This window comes from Peromyscus californicus, unplaced genomic scaffold, assembly GCF_007827085.1.
Source record: "Peromyscus californicus insignis strain IS unplaced genomic scaffold, ASM782708v3 Scaffold_1__1_contigs__length_55948999, whole genome shotgun sequence".
In the NCBI taxonomy this organism is placed as follows: Eukaryota; Metazoa; Chordata; class Mammalia; order Rodentia; family Cricetidae; genus Peromyscus; species Peromyscus californicus.
This window is the reverse complement of record NW_026294492.1, coordinates 14714085-14733403: the sequence shown is the minus strand read 5'-3', so window position 1 is coordinate 14733403 and position 19319 is coordinate 14714085. Positions and strand designations below refer to the sequence as shown.

The 19319-nt window shown below is 37.1% G+C and overlaps 1 protein-coding gene across 9 annotated transcripts in view; it reads left to right on the top strand.

Moving 5' to 3' along the window:
* Pum2 (pumilio RNA binding family member 2) overlaps nt 1-19319 on the top strand; it is an 83135-nt gene that overhangs the window by 13183 nt on the left and 50633 nt on the right. For 7 of the 9 annotated variants that reach the window (XM_052745941.1, XM_052745943.1, XM_052745940.1 and 4 more), the window contains exons 2-5: nt 4659-4727; nt 12462-12570; nt 17095-17282; nt 18050-18216. In XM_052745941.1, coding sequence (XP_052601901.1) covers nt 4677-4727; nt 12462-12570; nt 17095-17282; nt 18050-18216 — 515 coding nt within the window. In that variant the 5' untranslated portion in view covers nt 4659-4676. Of the gene's footprint in view, nt 1-4658; nt 4728-5677; nt 5803-6901; nt 6976-12461; nt 12571-17094; nt 17283-18049; nt 18217-19319 lie in introns of those variants that run through there. The other 2 variants (XM_052745944.1, XM_052745947.1) reach the window with 2 other exon arrangements.

Sequence of the window (19319 nt, the reverse complement as noted above, 5' to 3'; positions counted from 1 at the left end):
TAATGGCAGCAGTTTGCCAGATATTCCTGCTTTCCTTGATGGGTCTGGCTAAGGTGAACACATTCTTTTATTACAATCTTATTTATTCTCATTAATTGTCTATACATCTATACTTATGTATATATGTAGGTTACAGAATAGCTGCAAAGGTTAAAGAGGCAAAGAGTTTCAAGGAAAGAGGCCTAAGAGGCTAAACATGATAGGATTGCCAGAGTCTGTTGATAAGTTAATAACCACAGTTGGAGAAACTGCTGGCTGCTAGTTGCAGTCAGGCTGCAAGGTCAGAACGAGTTGCAGGAGTAAGGTAAACAAAGCTAAGGGCAGGATTGGGTCTAGATAAATATACAGGCAGGTGAGTGAGTGGCAGGGCCAGACTGATAGGAAGATGACAGACCTTGTCAACAGAGGGGCAGAACCAAGCTGAAGCCCTAGGAAAATGGAGGGTTCTCTGCCTGTTGGTCTCAGTGCCTCTCTGTCTCTGTCTCTCTCTGTCACACACGCACGCACGCACTATTGGGAGATTGCCATCACAGTGCTAGGTGTTTGTTTCTTTATTGTGTCCAGGTGAGGCAGTTAGACAGACTCTTGTCTTGGTCTGATATATCAGATAAATTTTTGGCTTTGCCTTTCTTGATGTGGTTTTAATAAACCCATGTGCCCTTACAGTTGGAATCACCCAGATAAATGTATAAGGTGTTACTCTCTCTACTCCTGGACTAAGTCATTTATTAGTTTGCCATGTGGGTGGTGCTGGACAGATGGTACCCTTTATATATCTACCTAGGCACACAATGCCTCAAAATGGAGTCAAAAGCTGATTGTGGTGGAGCTGGGCATGGTCTCTCAGTACTTGGGAGGCAGATCTCTGAGTTTCAGGCCAGTCAGGGCTATACAGTCAAACCCTGTCTCTACAAACCAAAAGCTGTTTGTGATATAGAGTCTCTTAAGGCCAGGCACAGTGTGAAAACTGATTTTTTTTGTTTATTTTTGTTTTTCGAGACAGGGTTTTGCCTTGTAGCTTTGGATCCTGTCCTGTAGACCAGGCTGACCTCGAACTCAGAGAGATCTGCCTAGCTCTGCCTCCTGAGTGCTGGGACTAAAGGCATGCACCACAACCAACCGGCTCAAAAACCGATTTTTTAAAAACAATACAGAGCAACGTAGGTCAGAGCACAGCCTGATTTCAGCACTTGTCTTTAATTGTTGATTTTTCTTTTTCATTTTCTAGTTTCTTCATAGGCCTAATAGTATGGATTTTAGACTTTATGCTTGATATGTTGAGAATTAGATTCTGTTGTGGAAAATGTTGGGTTTTATTTTGATGTAACCCAGTCTAAATTCCTATGATTTTTGTGGTCAGTGGCAGAAATTTGCTTAATTCTTTTTTTTTTTTTTTTTTTTTTTTTTTGAGACAGGATTTCTCTGTGTAGCTTTGCGCCTTTCCTGGAACTCGCTTTGGAAACCAGGCTGGCCTCGAACTCACAGAGATCCGCCTGGCTCTGGCTCCCAAGTGCTGGGATTAAAGGCGTGCGCCACCACCGCCCTTATATCCTTAATTGGCCCTCTGGGAATGGGTTCTACTTCAGGGTCATCTACATATGTATTTTAATTTAAATGCAGAGTTTGTGTTCTTTCTGTGATTCCTCCCCTTTTCCAGCAGCTCTGGTTGCTCCAAACTGTTGTTACTTAGTTCATTAGGGCTTATGAGAGTGGGGTTTGCTGTAGGAGTTTCAAAGCCCATCTTGCTTATCTTTGGACAAAACCAGCAAGCAAAAGAAACTATTGGAAGGAAAAACAATAAAACTCTACTCTGAATCTTTCTTTTGAGTGTAGGCTCTCAGTTTTTTTTCTATTACCTGTAAATTTTTTTTTTTTTTTTTTTTTTTTTTTTTTTTTTTTTTTTTTTTTTTTTTAGTCTGGAGTTAATATTAATAGTAGAAAGGTTTGTGTCTGATTGAAGTTAACTTCTTCCTTACTAGGAAACATGAGATCCACTTAACTGACAAGTAGGATCATGTTTGAGTTTATTTCTTTTTCTCTGTAATTTTTTTAAGTAATCATAGTAAAAGCTTATTGAATTAATGGGATGAATGACATATTCACTTAGTAAGAACTCTTTATGAATATAGTGTTTCTACTGAGTCAAAAAGCTAGATCCAGATGTTATTATTCTATTTTTGTAATTTGTCTATTTTGTGTGTGCTGGAGCATTTCATGTAGTGGGCTATCAGGAGACCAGAAGAGGATATTGGATCCTCTGGAGCTGCAGATCTAGGTGATTGTGAGGTGCTTGATGCAGGTGCTGGGAACATTCAGTTCTCTGGTCCTCTAACTTGAACTGCTGGGCCATCTTTTCAGCCCCTGAAGCTCTTTTACTAACTGACTTGAATGCTTGCCTACCAACCACTACTGTCTGATTTTAGTATCCACAGCAAATCTTTGTGGCAGCTCTTCATATCAGTATATAGAGAAGAAACGTCAGTTTGTCCAGAGTTCTACAGCTACCTGATATCTGAACTATAATTTGTTTTATTTATTGCTGCTTGGTTCTGGAAACCTGACTGGGGCAATGTGGGAATAAAGAAACTACACATGCAGCCCACCTCTGTTGGGTCTAACGGAGGGCATCTACTAGAACCCTGGAAAGTTAGCCTGTTTATTATGTACAGCACAAGGAGGAAGGGTTAGCTAGCCTCAGGAGGTCTCTGTAGGGAAGCAGTCACCTGAGAGGAGGAAGCTGTGGCTAGTTTGTGTACATACTAGTCAATGTTTGTAAACACTGAAACTTGGGCCAGAAGAAGCTTAGCTAGCCATTATCATGGTTCTGAGGAGTTGGGAGTCCATGACCTTGCTGTGCCCATGCCAGCAATGCACATTGACTCAGGACTTCATCAGCTCCTCACAGCTGTTTAGTGGAGGTCAGAGGACAACCCGAGGGAGTCCTTTCCCTCCGTCCTGTAGGTCCAGGCTTGGTGGCAGGCTTCTTCGCCAGCTAAGATAGCTCTTTGTAAGCCACATACACGAGTTTGAGCTTTATCTTCAGGGATGAAAATACAGGAGTCACCTGATCAGAGTAGTTTCAGAAAGATTATTTGGAGATTAGATTGCAGAATGGAAAGGTAAGAAGGTTGCAGGGTTTTGGATAAAAGGTGATCTTCTCAAGTAGGGAGCTGGAAAACAGATTGAGAAGCAGGTTAAGATTGCTTTAACTGAAAGCCGGGCGGCGGTGGCGCACGCCTTTAATCCCAGCACTCGGGAGGCAGAGCCAGGCGGATCTCTGTGAGTTCGAGGCCAGCCTGGTCTCCAAAGCGAGTTCCAGGAAAGGCGCAAAGCTACACAGAGAAACCCTGTCTCGAAAAACCAAAAAAAAAAAAAAAAAAGATTGCTTTAACTGAACTTGATAAAAGATGAAAATGGGTGTAAGAAAAGAAGTAAAGGAGAGCAAAATGAAAACTTTCTGTGGTCCATTCAAGGAAATACAGAGAAGGAGATAACTAGGGGCTTTGGAGATCAGAGGTTTAGTTTATAAATACAAATTCGGTGGGTATGTTATCCACCTCATCTAGATAGCTCTCAAAGCATGACGAACAGAGATTGTTCACAGTACAGGACGGAAAAGGGAGCCTTCTCCAGAACAACAAGGAATGCGAAGATTGAAGAGATGGGGGTGGGGGGAGAAGTAGTAACTAGAAACCTAGGAAAGCACAGGGTAAGACAGCAGCGTCTCAGGAAGGAGTGTAGTTAGTGCTTGCTTTCAGTGTGTCAAACCCTAGAGGTTTGGGAAGAAGAGAACGATGGTGTGGGTGGGTGGGGTGGATAGTACGATTTTCCAATTGAATTTCAAAGCTGTAAGTTTGGAGAAGCTTTGCATGCTTTGTTTTTTCTTATTTAGTTTCCAGTTGGAGGAGGCGGGGGACCAATAACACATTGTCACATAACAAAATGATCAGCCCTTAAGAATGGAAGGGCTGGGCTGGAGAGATGGCTCAGAGGTTAAGAGCACTGACTGTTCTTCCAGAGGTCCTGAGTTCAATTCCCAGCAACCACATGGTGGCTCACAACCATCTGTAATGAGATCTGGCGCCCTCTTCTGTATACATAATAAATAAATAAATCTTTAAAAAAGAAAAGAATGGAAGGGCTGAGAAGTGCTTTCTTGAGGAAACCACAACAAATACTGTAGTTAACTCACTGTAGATGAAATGTTTTCACTTGAAAAGTGAATCACTATTTAATTGATTATTTTGCTAAATATTTACAGTGAAAAAATTTTACATTGGATGAGATTTACAAATGGTGAGAATTTTTCAAAAATCCTAACAATCTTAAGTAATATAAAACTATTGTACAGCAGTAATTATAACACTAAAAAGAGAAATGCTTTAATGCTTGAACTCACCTTGTTTTGTTTTGTTTTTAAACTTCGTTTTCTATTGTTGCACAAGAACGTGTAGTGGTCTGTTGGTACACAGAATTATTTTAAACACTCATCCATTTCAGTGTAGTTTGATCTCATGTAATTTATTTGGGAAAACCTATTTTCGTAAAGACACCTGTTCTTGTGTGTTTTGGAATGCAGTCGTGTTAGTTAATACCCATACACTATAATTAATGCTTTGTTAAATTCCTGCTGACTTTCAGTTTTTGTTATTTACCAGGCTTGATCTGTGGATGAAATGAATCATGATTTTCAAGCTCTTGCATTAGAATCTCGGGGAATGGGAGAGGTAAGAACTCATCAATACTAAAAACTTATCTTTGACTTTAATCTTTGAATCATTTAAGTTTATTTTTTAAACCATAAATGTTGGAAATAGTAGTTACAGTTTTCAGACATACAGTTTTTTTTAAACCCTTGAAATTATGTACTTGTGTAGTTGTGATTATTATTTTTTTTGGTTGCTTATTTTGTAACTTCAGTAAGTAATTATTAGTGTGCTTATTTGTGTTGAGGTGATTTTGATTGGCTTGGTTAAATAATGTCTTAATATTTTGGTAATGAACCGTATAATTAGAATTAGCTCTGTTCAAAAGAATACATCCTATTCTACCATTTTATATATGTATGCTGTTTGCTTTAGCTATGCTTGATTGTTACTATTCTTTCCCCCCAAATCTCTCTTGTTCACCGAAGATATTTGCTTAATAAACTTCTAATCCTGTGCAAGACTCGACTGAAAACACAATATCTAGTGTCCCATTGCTGTCTGCATTAGAATTAATTACTTCCTCATCTGACTTCTCATTTAGTTCTTTATAAATATTTTCATTGTGTTACTGATTACAGTTTGTTTTGTATTTGTCTCCTATAAATTGCTAGCTTTGAATGCTTAGCATATTAGGTACCCTACAATTTTGAATGGGTGTTATCTTTTCTATTAATCTGTGGTTTTCTTTGGGTCACCTAGTTAACCATACCATTACATATTTTAAGGCATCTAAAATACTTAGTTTTCCATATTCCTATTGAACTTTAGAAAACTTTGATGATAAAAACTCCTGTGGACATAGCTTTGTTGTGTTCTATATTACACACTCAAGTGTGGACTTTGATAATAGAAAATAACAGTAAACAGACCTAAGATGTGTAATTAATTGCTTGCTCCTGGAGATTATTTTACTTTAGTAGATTAGAGACCTTCATGAGACTCACTCCATCCAATGCTGTGCTCTTCAGATGCAGAAAGAGAGTCCAGTCACTCCTTTGGGCCACAAGAGGGCACCCTGCAGCTAGCTAACCCTCCCTTTCTTCAGAACAGCGTTTTCCAAAGAGTTTGTCATTTTCAGAGGACTGATTTAAGGGTGAGTTAAGGTGCTTAAGCTAAGTATTGCCAAAATAAATTTGTTAGTTCAGTACATAAGGTAAAATCTAATCGGGGCCCTAAGAAATTTGAGAGAGGGAATACTTTTTTGCTCTTAAAAGAAAGCCTATATCTTGTAGCATAATGGCTGTTGAGGCATTATTTACACTCGAGTAGACTAAACAGACAGTTGAAAGGGCTTTGTTTTTTTACCTGCCACTTGTTTTCTTTGGTTTTTAGAAAGTAGAATAGCATATCTTAGCAGCAGGTCTGGGAGCACTGTAGAACATGTCTGTCATTCTAGTGTTTGTGGGACAAGGCAGTCAAGTCTTGAGCTCAAGGCAAGTTTAGGTTACTGTAGGAAGACCCTATCTTAAAATATTTAGAATAGCCTGGTGGTGGTGGTGTACACCTTTAATCCCAGCACTTGGGAGTCAAGGGCAAGCGGATTTCAGTGAATTCAGGGCCAGCCTGGTCTACAGAGTAGGTTTCAGGACAGGCAAGACTGTTACACAGCAAAACCCTGTCTCGAAAAACCAATATATAAATAAAATAATGCATTCCTGAAGTGTTTCTGTCTTTTGTCTGTGACAGACTTGAACTTGATTTTTGGAAAAGTGAGAACCCAACATTAATTCTAGGTTCAGTTCTTGCATGTGTATTAGAGATTTATGTACAAATTAACTCTTCCATTTGAAAATAACATTTGATAAAGCTAAATATACCTTTGGTTAAAAATTATGGTCAGAAGCAGTGGTTGAATTAGTTGTCTATGGAGAGACAAGGTTTTAATGGATTAGTTGCGTTGAATAGTTCAATAAGCTGAAATCCATTCTTTATGAGTAGGCACGTTAGATGTGCACAGCCAGAGTACTGTAGGGCCTTAATTTCCTGCGGCCCGGTGGATGGCTGCAGGCCAGTTTTGTCAGTGATCTTCACCCAGTAAAAATACAGTTGTAAATGAGCAGGTTTTGCCTTTTTTTTTTTTTTTAAACAGTTTACCAATTAATGTTGTTACCTCTAAGAGATAGCTAAGAAACCTCAAATTTCTGTCTCTGGGTTCTCTCCCACAAGCCTTTCTATCTTTCCTCATCTCGCAGGCAGCAGGGAACCTTCTGGGATTTCCTTCTTTGCCTGTCTCTCTCTCACCAGTCTTCTCCTCCTTTCCTGACAGGTGAGGTGTTTGTTTTATTCCAGAATTCATTCATTGGAATAAATTAAAGCAGCCGGGATTCTCTGGCTCTTGAATTTTCTAAAGTTGCTGTCACGTTGTTTTTGTATTGTTAATATATATATAATACATATATATATATGTATTATATATATATTATATTATATATATATTCCCCCTGTTCTTTCCTTTTAAAGAAAATTTTGCTTATTGGGTCTGAACTGTTATAAATCTCTAATGTATGGAGAATTGTGTTTACTTCTAGGATTCATTTTAAATGTACATTTTTTTATATTTCTTGATGGGTTTATTGAGCTGTCATCAGGAGGTCATTCACCCAAAGATAGGAGGTGGTTCACCCAAAGATAGAAGCGAATCTGTATTTATCTATTCATAAACTCACTCTTTTCCCTCTCAGTACCATGCTTTTGTCAAAAGATCTACTGATTTCCATTGTATCATGTGGCTTACAACCAATACGGGTCATAGGAAGGGGTATTTGACTTTATTAGCGTGTCTAGAGATGTAGTATTTTAATCAAGTACACTAAGAGGCACATGCCTGTTAACTGTTACCAGTTTATTAGGGTGCATATAGCTGGCTCTTGTTTAATTTTCAAATAACAGAATAAAGGGACCTTGCCCAAAATTTTTTGAGGAAATGAAAATTTAAGATTACCGAGTTAATGAGTTTTATTTGGGGGGCAGTTTCATAACTTAGTGTGGTAAATAAATTCTCCTATTTTGGCACAGTAATTTAGAAAAATACTGTGTTTTAAAATTTAAAGTTTATGTTTTAAAATCTCAAGTAGAGAGAGCCTGGCATGGTAATGAACACCCTTAATACTAGCACTCGGGAGGCAGAGAGAGGCAGGTGGATCTTTGTGCTTGCCGCTCTACATAGTGAGTTCCAGCTAGCTAAAACTACAAAATAAGATCCTGACTTAAAAGCAAAATCTTAAGTAGAGTAACAGAGTAGAAAATGTATCGGGGAGACTAAAGAAACCTCCGTTTTTGCAAAAGTTTCACTAAGCTATACAATTAATGCTGAATTCTTTGAAAACAGAATTAAGACTTAACTCAAAAAACTCTTACTGATCTGAGTTGTTACGGATAAATGGAATCAAACAGCTTTACTATCCAGAAATATTGGCACATGCCTTAAATCCCAGCAATCAGGAGGTAAGAGGCAGGGGGATCTCTTGAGTTCGAGGAATGTGGGTTACATGGCGCCAGGACTACACCGAGACCCTGTTTCAAAAAATAAAAACTGCGAAGAAAATCAACTATTTCAGATAGTAATTAGAGGATTGCAGTATATTTATAAAATCACTGTCTCAACTATTCTTAGTTAAGAATATCAGTAATCTTAAACTTTTGATTTACCTAGTAATAATCTTAATAACGAAAATTCCTAGAAATACTTATGAATTACACTAAGATTGAGAAAAAAACTATTTTCTATAGTAGTTAAATGTAAAGAGAAAAGCCTTACAACGAAACCAAAGGATTTAAATCACAGTGGTGCTTTTTATAAGATGTATGTGTAAACCTTTGGCATTTGAACTTCTGGCTGTGTTTCCTTATGCAGAAAGACTACATTAGACAACTATTCTTAGTTAATAAGTAGGGTTTCATCTCTCTGAAATACTTAAACGAACACAAGAAAGAAGAAATGAAATGGCTAGAGACAAAATCTTGGTAATGAGATACAGTTCTTTGTATCTAATTAAATGACTTATATACTTTGGCTATGAAAGGGTTCCTAGTATTACTCCTAGGTGCTAGATGATGCATTAAACAGTCTCTTGGTGGTCTTTTATTGTAGTCTCAATCTAATAACAGGTTTATTATATTTTCTTTACAAATAAAAAAATTGAAAAGCTGAAAATCGTTACTATCTTTTTTTTACAGAAAAGATTAAAGAGTAGGAAAGCACCATTTTAGGGCTTTGGGAAATTAAATCGTGGTTTCTTCTTTGTTGCTGTTCTCTACAACTTCATCTTTGTGTGTGTGTGTGTGTGTGTGTGTGTGTGTGTGTGTGTGTGTGTGTGTGTGTGAACTTACTTGTATTACAAGTAGAGTGATCTTATACCTTAATTTTTTTCCTGAGTAGTTCAGATATGATCTGTTGTCGCAACATCCCTTTTCTTGAAAGTATCTGAGTTCAGAGATAAGCTGTATGAACTTAGTTTTAGACAATAATGTTAATTGGCTAACTTGAGATTTTTGCTCAACAGTTTATAGAAGAAAAGTGTGATGCATAAGTGTGCCTCAAATGCTGGAGCAGGAATTTGGTTGATTTGTTTATGAGGCAGTGTGGATAGGGTTCTTACGTATTTCTTCACAGTGAGAGGGAAGCCATAAATTTTTTCTGGAGGAAAAAAATTCTGTCAGTCATATCTGAGTTTTGAGGTTGGAGAACCATTGAGTGTCCCAACCATGGTATAGACTCATAGGTTTGTGAGTTAGGGAGTGATAATAGGTGAAATATGTTTTAGATTTTAAGGTTTCTTAGCCTTGTTTTCTATAATATGAATCCTTGTTTACACTTAGAATTCTTGGAGACAGTCTCTTTGTCTCAATTCATTTAATCTCCATTTTTGTTGAACTTTTTGTCCTTGAGTAGTTGCCTTTACCTGTGTTTAGTCCATTTTAACCTCTGGGTCACACGCTAGGCAGAGTACTTCAATTACTGTTTTAATTGTCACAGAAGGTATTCTCTAAGGAGCAAGGCAGACGGCTGAGGAGGAAAGAGGGTTGGCTTTGCAAGCCTGAAAACCTGAGTTCAGATCCCTATCACCCATGTAGAAAGCCATGATTGCCTATAACTCTAGACTTGGGAAGATCTCAGTAGCGCCCTCTGGGCCAGCCTAGCCAAAAGGTGAGTTTTCAGTGTGGCCATAGTCCTTGTCTCAAGGCAAAAAGGCAGAGAGTCATAGATAAAGACACATCTTGCTCTGGCCTCCAAACACACTGATGTGTATGCACTGCATACAGCATACGCACACTCAACTAAAAATACTTTTTTAAAAAGATAAAAAGTATTTCTAGAGTGTACTGAAGATTTTTAGTAGAAGTGTTACTTTTAGCTAAATTATTTCCTTGTGTATCCAGTGCCTTATACAGGTTTGCAAAATCAATACAGTTTTTCTTAGCAGTGATGGGCAAAATTGGCATTGAATATTTGACAAGGGGTTTTTCCCAGTACTTAAGCAATATATTTTCTAGAAATTTCATTTTTTGTAATGCTGAGGATGGAACCCAGCGCCTTATGTATGCGAGGCAGGTGCCGCTTTACCACTGCTCATTCCTAGTCCTGCAATTTGCAGGTGAAGCAGTGGCTATGAAGGCACTCGGAATATTATCTCAAAGAATGGACTAGTCTTCTCAGTGGAACATGTTATTTCTACTCTCTCAGAAGATGAATGCTTTAGCTGCTTCTATTAGTGCTTCTGGTAGTTATTTATCTTATTTCAATATATAAAATAAATGTTTTGTACTTACTGGAGTCTTTGTCAGCAGAGACTAGTCTTTAAAATGTCTGTACTTTAATCAAGACATGTCATTTAGAAAGATCCTAACTTGTAAAAGCTGGACTTAAAAAAAAAAGTTGGTTTCTTTAAAATTATAAATTTTTATTTTATAAAAGATCTGTAGGCCAGGCATAGTGGCGCATGCTTTTAATCCTAGCACTGGGGAGGCAGAGGCAGTTGAATGTAAGTTCAAGGCCAACCTGGTCTACAAATGAGTTCCAGGACAGCCAGGGCTGTTCTACAGAAAAACCCTGTCTCAGGAAAAAAACAAAAAAATCTGTAAATTAGGAACATGTTCTTCTCCATTCAACACTACTTCTCAGTTTGATTTAGCAACACTGTCATTTATTGTGTAAGTTTTATGCATTTTCCACCATTTGTAATCAACTCCTTTTGATCTTCTAAAATGTCTTCTGAGATCCATTTATTTCTCAGCTCTTTTCTACCAGTACCCTCTTTCAGTTCTTACTGTCTTGGCCTTGTGATTTTCTTAAACTAGTTTCCTTGCTTCTAGTTCCCCATTCTATCAGTTTTACAACTTGAACTACTGTTGCTAACCTGTCTTGATTTCCTGTTCCTTTAGTAAAACTTTGAGTTTCTTTTAACATGGGTCCTCATGATCAACCTGGTGAGCTTTACCAGTGTCAAATTTGGATCTTCTTATAGCTTCTATATGTATAACACTGCATTTTCTTAAGTTTTGCTTTTGTTCATGGCTTCATGTTTCATTTATGCTTATTGTATTTCTCACCTTGCAACTCACCCTTCCTGAAAATATACACTACATTATCTTTCAGACCCTAAATCGGGTATTACTGAGTTATGTTTTATTTCATTGTGTTTGTAAGTTCTCTGAAGATGAGGTCACCATGCCTTTAAAGAGGCAAACACAGGTAACTAGAGTGATCAATGTAGTACTAGTAGTATATACAGGTTTGATTATTATGAGTGCTGAATTACTTGGCATTTAATAGGATGAAAATAATGTCTTATGAATGCTTACTTAAAATGCCAAATGTATGTCTAAGAAAACAATCTATTCAAGCAAACATAATTCTACTTCCAAGTGTCAGGGATAGAAAGAGTAAGTTAATGGTCCTACTGACTGTAATTTTCACATGTTACCATGTAGAGTAGAGCTTAAGATCATAAGATTATTACCTCAAAAATACTGTTAGGGTTTTTCTTTCTGTGTATTCTGTTATTGATGCTTTCTGATTTGGGCTTGACATATCGGTGCTATTTAAGAGCTAGTAAGAGTTGTGAGGTTTACTGCTGGTGAATAACTGAAGAACCAACCCCCCCCCCCAAAAAAAAAAACCCAAAAACCTTTGTGTTCTGGAAGTTTGAGAGCTTGTTCACTGGCAGCTTTTAGAAGTGAAAGAAAATTTTTAATAATTTCTTTGGGCATTTTTATTATCTTTAACAGGAAATTAGTAAGTCTTTTAAAGAGAGTTATATATAAAGAAAATTATGAGGCTGCTGGAGACATGGCTTAGTGGTTAAAAGCACTTGTTGCTCTTTAAGAGAACTTGAGCTCACTTCTTAGCATCTACATGGTGGCACACAGCCATCTATAACTCCAGTCTAAGGGGATCTGATACCCTCCTCAGACCTCCTCGGGCACTAAGAACCCATGTGGTGTGCGTGCATACATACAGGCAGAAGTCACACAAAGTGAATAAATCTAATGAAAATTTAAAAAGAAAGAAAATCAGGATATAACAGATGTTTGAAACTAGTAATAAAGTTAAAGACCTAGAATTATCAGAGCCAGTGCATAAATGAGGAGTTACGTTGCTTTTCAGTGAGATAGCTTGGAAAACAGAGTACTTGAAGGCTAACATGTACATATGAGTGATGTTTGCAGTTCCTTATATACTTACTCTTTGTAAATTGTATGACATTATAAAAGGTTTGTTTGTTGTTGTTTTTTTTTTTTCCTTTCAAATAGCTTTTGCCTACCAAAAAGTTTTGGGAACCTGATGATTCAACAAAAGATGGACAAAAAGGCATATTTCTTGCGGATGATGAATGGAGAGAGACTGCATGGGGAACTTCTCGTAAGTTATTAGTGTTTGGGTGAAAATTAGGAATAAATTCAGTGTTTCTTTTTAAACCCTGCCTATCCTTAAACAAATTTAGGGGGAAAATTTGTGATACCTTTGTTGAAGCTTATAGTTCAGATTTCTTTCTTTCTTTTTTTTCTTCTTTTTTTTGTGAGGTTTTTTTTTGAGATGGGATTTCTCTGTATAGCCACGGCTCTCATAGACAAGGCTGGCCTTGAACTGAAGAGATCCACTTCTTCTGCTTCTGCAGTGCTGGGATTAAAGGTGTCTTCCACCATGGTCTGGCTTTAGTTTAGATTTCTTTTTTTTTGGTTTTTCGAGACAGGGTTTCTCTGTGTAGCTTTGCGCCTTTCCTGGGACTCACTTGGTAGCCCAGGCTGGCCTCGAACTCACAGAGATCCGCCTGGCTCTGCCTCCCGAGTGCTGGGATTAAAGGCGTGCGCCACCACCGCCCGGCCTAGTTTAGATTTCTTAACAGTAGTTAGCTCTTACCTGACAATACACTTTATTGATTAGATAGATACATTTACCACATGATTTTAATAAGCTTTTTGTTTCCTGAATTAACTCTAATGATAAAATTATGAAAACTATCAAACTAGAAGATACACTAACTTACTAGAATTTTCTGTCTTAAATTTTTATTGAGTGACATTGACCTTAGTCTAGCTTGTAAAACATTAGCCACATTCAGAAATCATGTAAATTGGTAATACAGACCCAGACCTCCTAGAAACAGAACAGGTAGAAATACTTTAGATTACCATTAAGTAGTGACGAGTGTAGCTGAAGTTTTCCTGTGTCCCACCCAGGCTGCAGCTGCTCAGACCCAAGTAAACACACACAGGCTTATATTAATTAAAACTTCTCAGCTCAGGCTTACTACTAACTAGCGCTTACACTTAAACTCAGCCCATTTCTGTTAATCTATAATGTCGCCACATTTTCTGTGGCTTTACCATTACATGCTGCTCCTGGATGGTGGGCTGCCATCTCCTGACTCAGCCTTCCTCTTCCCAGAGTTTTCCTTGTCTGTATATCCTGCCTATACTTGCTGTCTTGCTTCTGGCCAATCAGTGTTTTAGTAAACCAGTGTACAGAAGCATTATCCCACAGCAGAGGAGAAAGTTAGACCCAAGAAACTGATTTGTTTTTGTTTTCTTTTGTTTTTTTTAAGACAGGGTTTCTCTGTGTAGCTTTGAGGCCTGTCCTGGAACTCACTTGGTAGTCCAGGCTGGCCTCGAACTCACAGAGGTCCACCTGCCTCTGCCTCCCAAGTGCTGGGATTAAAGGCGTGCACCACTACCGCCAGGCCAGTTTAAAGCTTTTTGTTACCGTGTAAAGTAAATACTCCAAAGTTAAAATCCTAAAGGAAAGGGAGTTGCAGAAAATTCATAGATCAAAAATTTTATTAGCAGCTAGTTTTGGCTTATATTTTTATTAGATTACAATATTTGAAATTTTCTTTGTTCAGCCAATATATGACAGCTAATGTGCCAGATTTGGAGATTAGAAAGATAAGATTCACTCCCTTGAATATTTTTCTTGTAGTATAATTGAGCTATATTAGAATAAATGCACAGTTTAAAACATGAAGTTTGTGCTGGGGCTCACGTTCCCTATAAGTAGCACATCCTTTACATAGGAGAATAGTTGTTTAATAACTTGATTGGAAGAAAATGTGTTATAAAAGTTGAATATTGTGCCAGGCGGTGGTGGCGCACGCCTTTAGTCCCAGCACTCGGGAGGCAGAGCCAGGCGGATCTCTGTGAGTTCGAGGCCAGCCTGGACTACCAAGTGAGTTCCAGGAAAGGCGCAAAGCTACACAGAGAAACCCTGTCTTGAAAAAGCAAAAAAAAAAAAAAAAAAAAAAAAAAGTTGAATGTTGTGATGGAGACAAGCAGAACTCTGAGATAAGGCCATTAGTGAGAACCGAACTTGGAGGGGTGCAGGCTGGGCAAAGGGTTAAGAGCCTGTGCCAATTTTGTGGGGAACCTGAGTTTGGTTCTTAGCACCCACATCAGGTGGCTTACTACTGCCAGTAACTCCAGCTTCTAGGGATGTGGCTTCCTCTTCTCATCTCTTTAGGCATTTCACTGATGTGTGTTTGCTACACACATAAAATTTAAAATAAAAAAAATTTTTTTTTAATTGAATGGGTAATTACTAGGTTACATTTTTAAGATGAATGACAGAAAATATAAGTTTTTTTGGTTTTTCGAGACTGTTTCTCTGTGTAGCGTTGCGTCTTTCAGGGAACTCGCTTTAAGTTTTATAATGGAGGTCAGTTCATGAGTCTTTCTTCCTCCTAACTTTAGCTGTGTAGGTAAAAATTTTAATGATTATTTGTTTTACTAGAAATCATGAGGAAATTTGAAATAAATGGAATTTGTTTACTTAACAACAAGTATATATTGAATGACAGATATTCAAGGCCAGCCTAGTCCACATACTGAGTTCTACACCCATCAAAAGACTACATACTGAGATCCTGTATCCAAAAAAGAAAGAAAATTCTTGGGCCAGTGAGATGGGCCAAAGCACTTTCTACACAAGCCTGGGGACATGAGTTGTATCCCCAGAAGTCATGTCAGAGTGGAAGGAGAGAACAGTCCCGATTGTCCTCTGACTTCTGCGTATGTTCCATGGCACATGTACATACCCATAGTAATAGTTAAATTTTTTCCACTGCTGTGAGAGGCTTAATCATATGTATTACTACCTTGAGGCTCAAGTAGTTATGATAGTTACATTCTCTTAGCATGTTTGGAACATACTGATTTCTGTAAGTAAAGGACTCTCCTCCTTCATTGTCCCACTTTGTAAGTCTGTTCTTCATATACAAGTTAAATATTTCCTTTTGGATTCACCTTAACACTGGGAAGAATCAATTGCCCATGCTTTATATTCCTGTAATATTCTGGATTATTTTAGGGACTTTATCCTCTTATGATTTCTCTCTATTAAATGTAACCCTGGGTTGGCCTGGAACTCACTGTATAGTAGAGATTAACCTTGAAATTCTGATAGTCCTGCTTCTACTTCCAAGTGCTGGGGTCACAGGTGTGCACCACTATGCATCTTACACAGTGTTAAAGACCAAACTCAGTCTTACGAATGCTAGGCAATCACTACCAGTTAAGCTACATCCCCAGACTCTATACTCATTCTTTTTGAGGGTAAGGATTGTATGCTGGCTAGTTTTATGTCAACTCGACACAAAATGAGACATTGAGAAAATGTCTCCATAAGATCCAGCTGATCTTAATTAGTGATTGATGCGAGAAGGGTCCAGCCCATAGTGGGTGGTGCCATCCCTGGGCTGGTGGTCCTGAGTTCTATAAGAAAACAGGTTGAGCAAGCCTCGAGAGCAAAACAGCACTCCTCCGTGGCCTCTGCATCAGCTCCTGTCCCCAGGTTCCTGCCCTCACTGCTTTTGATATATTTTTACATGGAACTGTGAGTAAAATGAACCCTTTCCTCCCCAAATTGCCTTTGGTCGTGATTTTTCATCATAGCAGTAGTAATTCTAAAATAGTAATTCTAACTAAGTCAGGTTGTCTTGTTTGTTCTTGGGTTCCTTCCCCATTGTATCGTAATGCCTATCATGATTCACAGTATACTAGTATTTAAACTGTGAAGGTAATTGATTAAAGGAAAAGATAAAATGACAAATCTTTTACGGATACAAGTGGGAGGTAGAAGAGTCTTATTTGAATGCTGCCTCTAATTTGTTGATTGTATTTAAATTATGCTAGCTCTCAGATGTTAAAAATTGCCTTTTGTTTTCAACAGGCATGTTGGAGGTATAATTTTCTAAAATAAAAGAAACCAGAAAGTATTTATCTGATACTTGGGTTTTTCACCGTGAACATAAAATTCTGGGATTCGGTTTTCTAATCAGATTGGTATTTATTATGTTAATAACTGTGTTCTGGGTCTGTGTGATATATAACTGAACATGAGAACTGTGATCTCTTTTTTCTGTTCTAGGTTTTATTCCTAATGGTTTAATACTTAAAAACAACTCAGCCATCAGAGTCATTTTTCTGCCTTAATGATATATTTTTTTTGGTTTGACTCTTCTTTGTATAAGCTGTAATCACTAAATAAAACTCATGTAATGGTGGGAGAAACAACTCCACGAAGTTGTCTTGTGATGTTCCATCTGTATTTTAAGAAACATACTGGTTCAGCTGGTAAAGACACTTTCCACAAGCTTGACTACCTGAGTTCGATCTTTGGTACCCATGTCAAGGTGGAAGGAGGGAACTGTCTTCAAATAATTGTCTTCTGACTTACACATGCATGTGCAAACATATACGCATATACATACACAAATAATAAAATGTATTATTTGAAAAAACATGTTCCAGTTATTCAGAATGTAAAGTTGTTTATAACAAAAATATTACACTAAAGGAAATACTGATTTTTCTTAAATTGATGTCTTAATTTATATAACTACATTTTATTTAACTTAAAAGTAAAACTATATTGTGTTTTTCTTTCAAACAGATCATTCAATGTCCCAGCCTATTATGGTACAGAGAAGATCTGGACAGAGTTTTCATGGAAACAGTGAAGTAAATGCAATTCTTTCTCCGCGCTCAGAAAGTGGAGGCCTTGGTGTGAGCATGGTAGAATATGTATTAAGTTCCTCTCCTGCTGATAAATTGGATTCTCGATTTAGGAAGGGAACTTTTGTAAGTATTTTGAACAAAGGTTTAGTATTTTCTTTTTGGTTTCATCCTTATATCTTTACTTGCAAGTGTTTGTTGCAAAGGATCATTGGTAAAATTTAATATTTTCAATGACTTTGTTTGCTTTGTGGTATTTTGCTCTTTTATTTCTTCGTCTTGATATAAGATCTTACTGAATCACTTTGGCTAGCCTGGAACTCTCTGTGTAGACTAGGCTGATCTTGAACTCATGGTGGTTGTCATGCCTCAGTCTCTCATGTCCTGGCATTACAGATATGGGCCACTGCTTCCAGCTTAATTAGCTTATCTTTCTGTCCATAGAACTGAAAGAAACTTTAAAGCTATTTGTTCTTTGTTTTCTTCACTTAGTTCACGAAATACATGAAATTTTAGAATAATTGCAAGTATTTGCATTTTAACTGTGTTAAAAAAGGTAAATCATGTTTTAAAACTTTGCAAAGGTAAAATTGCTTGTTCTTGATAGTATTTTATCTGTAACTAAATCAAATCATGTATGAATTAAATATTGAATCTAATTTGTGGTGTTACTGCTTTTCCTATACCGCTATAGTTAAGGTTGACTTAGCCCTTCTGTTATAAATGTCAGGTGTACTCAGTCTTTTGGCCTTTGCTAAATTAATTCACTTAAAAAAATAAATGATTGTTTTCTATCATTACATGCACTACAGGGTAGTTCTAGGCCACCTCTTGGTGCCCTTTTTTTTGTGTTCCATTAAGTATTGAGAATCAAACAGATTCTTTTTCCTCAGGGTACTAGAGATGCTGAAACAGATGGACCTGAGAAAGGAGATCAAAAAGGCAAGGCTTCTCCATTTGAGGAGGACCAAAACAGAGATCTTAAACAAGATGAGGAGGACTCTCAAATAAATGGCAGAGGTTTGCCAAATGGAATGGATGCCGATTGCAAAGATTTTAAGTAAGATTTCTAACTTTTTCAAGAAGAAAAACATACCTCTTTCAGGAGTTATTGCAGTTATGTGATTAATTTAGATGGTTTTCCAATTTAGGGTTACTTTATTTCCTTTGTACCTTGTGTTAATCTGTATGAATATTTTTTCATAAAATTAATGATCATAAATCATTGTAAATCTTCAAAATAGTATCAAAAACAGGGTGTTATGTTGGAAGAGTAGTGTTAAAAACTGTGATTACTTTTTGTCTATTATGAACTAAATTAGAACTTTTTTCTTTGCTAATTAGTGAATTATAGTTTAATATGATTTTTTTCCCCTTCTTTCAAATTGTGCTTGAGTACCTTCCAGTAGGATTTTTCTCTTGTATTGTTGTATTAACTACTTCTCCATCTCTGGCCATTTGATTCTTTTTCATCTTGGATATATGAGGAATCAGTGGTTTTTCAGAGTATATGAATTGGGCTAATACATAACTGGTTCTTCAAATAGGAAATAGTTGGCTTTTAAGCTTTGAATTCTTGAAGTTTTTTATTGTTTCTAGCAGTTAAATACATATTTTCGTTTAGCTGTTGGTTTTTAAATTAAGCACTACACACTTACCTGTATGCTAGAAAGTTGATGCTTCAGCCTGACCCCTGCAGCTTCTAGTAGTAGTTGAGCTTTACCTCACAGACCACAGAACTTTAGATAACAGCATAGTTACTTTGTGAATTTTATATTCCCACACTTACTGCCTTCATGTAACAAAGCAGAGTAATAAGTCTGTTAAAGTGCCATTTTCTTCTGTTCTTCGTGCAAGAAAGCATCCAAAACCAGTAAACATCTTTTGATAAATACATTTAATGTTCTTTATTTAGAACCTTTTACTGATTTTGCTTTTCTGCTGTTACTTAAGTTTTAGTGAAGGACCGGCATTTAAAACTCGGTTGATTATATATTTATAATTGAAGTGTTAATATACCATTAACTATAGCAAGAAAATAGCACCACTGATAGCACAATGTTTTCTTTTTGTTCTCTGCTTTTGCTGTATTGAGTCGTTTTGTGTGAAATGTTGTTTCTCCCTTTAAACATTAATATGAGCCAGGGAGTGATGGCACACACC